We start from the raw sequence: 4,878 nt of genomic DNA, 5'->3' as shown, positions 1-4,878 counted from the left end.
GTTGAGAAATCTTGATCGTCTCTTTACTTGGACAGCATACTGGTGTTCACTATCATTTCCTGTTCCTGGATGTATTGAGGCGTGCTTCTTGGAGCTTTGGATGTTTGACTGAAAATATCACATGGTTTGTTGCAGGTGTTCACAGCTCACCTTGGGCGTAGTTATGAGAAACTTGGACCATCCATGGCATGTTGCATCCTCTGTCACCAGCTGGCTGGAGCCACCATGCCATACAGTGCAGTGCACAGAACATTCAACTTCACATAGTACATCCACTGTGACATGTACAGTAACACTTTCAAAAAATAACTCCATTCATTCATATGGGATAGTATACTTGTTGATTAACCGGACCAAGTGTAACATTTACATGGATGTAACTGTGCGTGCCTCCTATCCCACGGCATTTATATGCTTTATTACATGGTGAAGAAAAGAATCGGGCTGGAACAAATCGGCTATGACAATATGGCATGTGCGAGCATATGGGGCGCGCATGGGCAGGGAGAAGAGAAGAGGAGAGACACATGACAGAATCGATCGGCCCATCCATCCATCCATTTTACCCTCTCTACTGAATGTACGTGTGGTGCTACTACCACGGCAGCTTAGAGCTAAGCAACCACGTTAGTTGACCTTGGTGCAGACCCGGCGGATCTCGGCGTCGGAGCCGGCGGTCTTGACCCCGATGCGGCCGAGCTTGGCCATAGCGGCGACGAAGGCGTCGAAGAAGGCGGTCTGGTTGGACGCGAAGTGGTTGACGGTGGCCCGGGAGCGGCGGTCGGCGAAGAGCACCTGGTCCGACGACAGCAGGCCCTTCTGCTGCTGCAGCGTCTGGTAGTAGCCGTTGTCGAACCTGTTGGGCGTGACGGCGTCCAGCATGGCCACCGTGGCCGGGCTGTAGTTGAGCGGGCACGTCCCCCGCATCTGCCGCAGGAACGCCAGGTTCATCGGCGGGCTGTACTGCGGCCGCGCCCCCTTGAAGGTGTACAGCCGCCGCACGAACTTGTCGCAGTGCGTCACCCCGATCGTGTGCCCCCCTGCACCGCATTCGTCTTCCACGTCAGTAACTGCCTACTATCTACCTTGAGCGGCTAATAATTCAATTCAGAGGGAATGTTTTGGCGTGATGTTGCCGAGGCCGGAGGAGATCAACAATCAATCAACCAATCAATCAGGCCGTACAACTGACCTGAGAGGGCGATCATGTCGGTCTGGGTGAGGCCGTTGGCGGCGAAGAGCTTGTTGAGCTGGTCCAGGGAGAAGCCGGCGCCGGGGAGGCTGTGCTTCACGACGGCGCGCGTGCCCACCTTGCCGTCCAGCCGCCCCAGCTCCACCGGGTACGACGGCCCTCCCGCCTGCATCATCATCAAACCAAAAACCAGAATCATCATCAGTACTAGTACTCCGGTGAGGTCATTACAGCACAGCTCTGCAATCAAGCACAGTACTTCTACGTACGCGCTCGAGCAGAGCTTCCGGCACGGCGCGCAACTTGCGCGTCTCAATAATTGACGGATTAATTCCGCAGCAGCTCTACCGCTGCCGCCACCACTGCGACGGCTCGGCGGGTTGGTTGCCGTACGTACGCGGTTCATTTACGCGGCCGAACCGTGTGTACGCACCACGCCGGGAGACGCTTTTTTCACCGGGGCGGCTGGACACGGTCAGGTCAGAAGAGGAGGCGGACGGCGCAGCAGTAGAAATAACTCGCCCCCGTCGCGTCCGTCCCCACGCCGCGCCCTCTGGACTCTGGAACGCTGCTGCTGCTACTGGATGGACGAGTAAATACGACAGCGGAGTTCCGACCGGCTGGGACCACGACCGTGTCGGCCCCGAAATTTTAGCGCCAAAAGATCCCGACTTTTCGAGCTTTTGGAGTGCCCAAATCGAACCAGCTACTCCAAAACTGTGCGATGAAACACCAAGGAATGTTTTTTTTGAAACAAAAACAGCAAAGAATGTTACTCTCCTCGGTTAAGAACTACTCCTACGTACCACAAGTGGGATCGATGTGGTAGCGAGTGACATTAATACTGCTTAATCTAGTTGTAGTCCTCCTAGTAGTAGTACGTGATCCAGTACAAGTATACGAGTAGTAGTTGTTTGTTGGGCGGCGGCAGTTAATCCAATCCTAGCTAGCTGCTGTATGCTGGTGGCAATGGTTTCGGCACCACCGAGGTTGCGGCGCGCGCACACAAGCTCCGGGCATGGCGCGTGGGCGCGTACGTACGTGCTCCCGGCACAGGGAGAGGCGTAACTGCGTCGTCACTGACTCACAGCTAAGAGAGAGAGAGAGAGAGAGAAGGCTCGTGGCTACGGCTGCCCAGAGAGCTCCAGAGCGCCAGTGTGCGCACACGGCGTGGGACATGTCAGCCCCATCCATCCATCATATAGCTGTCTCTCGGTGTGCAGATGCTGCGCGGTTAGCCCTAATAAACACACACGGAGAGCCGGGCTAAGTGAGGGTTTAGGCGCACGCTTTGTCAGCCCACCTCCTAATTGACCCCGCGCGGCGTCGCCGTCGACCGACCAAAGAAAGCGGCGGCGCGGAGAGAGACGGGACGGGACTAGCTATGCGCGTGCGCGGGCGGCGTTCGTACCTGCTGGACGACGTCGCGGGTGGCGAGCGCGAGGATGTCGGCGCAGGAGACCTTGTTGGAGCAGCCGGCGTCGGCGTCCACGGCGGCCTTGGCGCGCGTGATGAGGTCCAGCGCGTCCGGCGACAGCGTCGTGTCCGCGCCCGCGCTGTGCTCGTCGCCCGGCCCGGAGATGAGCACCGAGGCGTCGCACCCCTGCACACCCCCATCACATCAACCATTCGATTAATCGATGCAAGCAACAGTCAGACACTAGAGGCAAGCTCTGGTTTTTGTATGCGGCGCGCGTACCCTGACGAAGCAGTCGTGGAAGAAGAGGCGGAGGGTGCCGGGCGCGGCGTTGAAGGTCTCCTGCAGCTTCTGGGTCACGGCGCCGCGGACCAGCGCCTCCACGTTGGGGCACGTCTTGGCGTAGTAGTTCCGGCTCAGCCCCGCCGCCGCGACGGGCGGCGCCGCCGTCGCCAGCAGCAGCAGCACGCCGACGACGACGACGACGACGACGAGCAAGCTCTCCCGCCGCGACCGCAGCTGCAGCCCCCTCGACCTCATTGCCATCTACTATAGGAGCTGCCTGTCTCCCTCTCTTGGACTCTTAACTAGCTCCTCTTCCTCTGCCTGTCCTTAATTGATGCTTGCACTTGCCGCTGCCCTCACACACACACTCTCCCTCCCTGTAACTAACACTCGGCGTGCCTTAAGTGAGGAGAGAGGCGGGCGCGCGCGCGCTTATATAGATGGGGAAGATGAGATGAGCTGCGCGTCGCCTCGCCTCGCCCCGCCGGCGAAGGAGCTGGCTAGGACTAGACTCGAGACCAAGGGTGGAGTGCTACGAGCTGCAATGATGTGGACGAGGGAAGGAGGAGTGAGAGAATATTAAGGCATCGGCATGGGGACACGCCCTGCCCGGCTCCGCACGCACTAAAGAGGGTGTTTGTTTTCACGGATTTATTAGTTTAGGAACTTAAATAAGTTTCTATAAATTCTATCTAAACCAAACAAAAGGAACTTATAAAGACTTAAAGTCGGTTTGAGACTTATGAAATAAGACTCTCAAGGAGGGACTTATAGAGACTTACAGTTGTAATATGGTCTTATAGAGACTTATAAGTCCCAAGAACCAAACAGGTAGGGACTTGAGACTTAGGCCCTGTTTGGTTCATAAGTTTTAGGACTTTTTTTAGTCCCAGTTTATAAGTCTCAAGTCCCTAAAAAGTCCTACATGTTTGGTTCCTGGGACTTATAAGTCTCTATAAGACCATGTTACAACTATAAGTCTCTCCTTGAGAGTCTTATTTCATAAGTCCCAAATGCCCACTTTAAGTCCCTATAAGTTCCTCATGTTTGGTCTAGATGGGACTTATAGGGACTTATTTAAGTCCCTAGACCAATAAATCTCTGAAAACAAACCCCCTCTTATAAGTTGGGACTAAAAAAAATTTTAGAACTTATGAACCAAACAAACAAAACCCCAACGCCAGCCCGCCAACGGCTGTGATCCTCTCTCTACTCCTCCTCGCCCTCATCAGAAACAAACAGAGGAACACTAAGCAACCACAGTCCAGATTAACCCACTAATTTAAAGGAATGCAGTACGCCGTGCACAGGCATTTCATCAGCCTGTGATTAAACTACGTAGGGGTGGCGCGACGATCCCAGCGGCCAACTTGATCACTGTTTGCTTCCGCGGAGCTCGCGTGCTTTGCTCCTCGCGCACGCCAAAACGTGTCACGTCACAGCTGTGCCCGCATCCGGCCCATGCATTTCGGCGCCACGGATAGGCTTTAGTATTCGAGTACCGGAACCGGCGGAGTCCCACGGGAAGGTTACCGGTCCGGAAAGAAGCTCACGGGCTCCGCCACGACGCCGCCGGTACCCGCCCGGGGACGGAGGAGGCGGCCAGGGGAGAGGCGTGTGCGTGTACGTGCGTGCTCACTGGTCAGGCCATGTGCCGGGCTCGCGGCACTGTGCAATCAGCTAGCTGTATCATGCCAATCGCGTACGTGACCAAGTTTCAGTTTCAGGAAAACAAACCGAGAGCTGTGCAGAAAAATGTTGCGTCCGGAACTCTAGATACCGCCGCCGCCTCGAGTCGAGGCCCACACGTACACGTAGGTAATACGCCACGGGTGCCGCGGGAAGAAGACCGGAAAAAAGTGAGACGAGCGGCGAGGACGGAAGAGAAGCCGAGAAAGTGAGGGTAGCGGAGTCAAAAAGGCCGGCCGGCGTGTTCTTCTTTTGCGGTTTGCGCATATATTCATTCCCGTGTGATCTTACGGGC

The 4,878-nt window shown here is 55.9% G+C and overlaps 1 protein-coding gene across 1 annotated transcript; it reads right to left on the bottom strand.

Annotated features, from left to right (window-relative positions):
• Positions 1–296: 296 nt before the first annotated feature.
• LOC125519876 (peroxidase 16) lies at positions 297–3,452 on the bottom strand. The gene is made up of 4 exons (XM_048684650.2): positions 2,892–3,452; positions 2,604–2,795; positions 1,193–1,358; positions 297–1,040 (listed from the first exon to the last, which is right to left on the bottom strand). Exons 1-4 carry the CDS (start codon positions 3,153–3,155, stop codon positions 628–630), a joined length of 1,035 nt encoding a protein of 344 aa, XP_048540607.1. The 5' UTR covers positions 3,156–3,452; the 3' UTR covers positions 297–627.
• Between the last annotated feature and the right edge of the window lie 1,426 nt (positions 3,453–4,878).

The sequence above is a fragment of the Triticum urartu genome, chromosome 7A, assembly GCF_056163025.1.
Source record: "Triticum urartu cultivar PI428250 chromosome 7A, HENAU_Tu73, whole genome shotgun sequence".
Lineage (NCBI taxonomy): Eukaryota > Viridiplantae > Streptophyta > Magnoliopsida > Poales > Poaceae > Triticum > Triticum urartu.
This window is presented reverse-complemented; position numbering and strand designations above follow the sequence as displayed.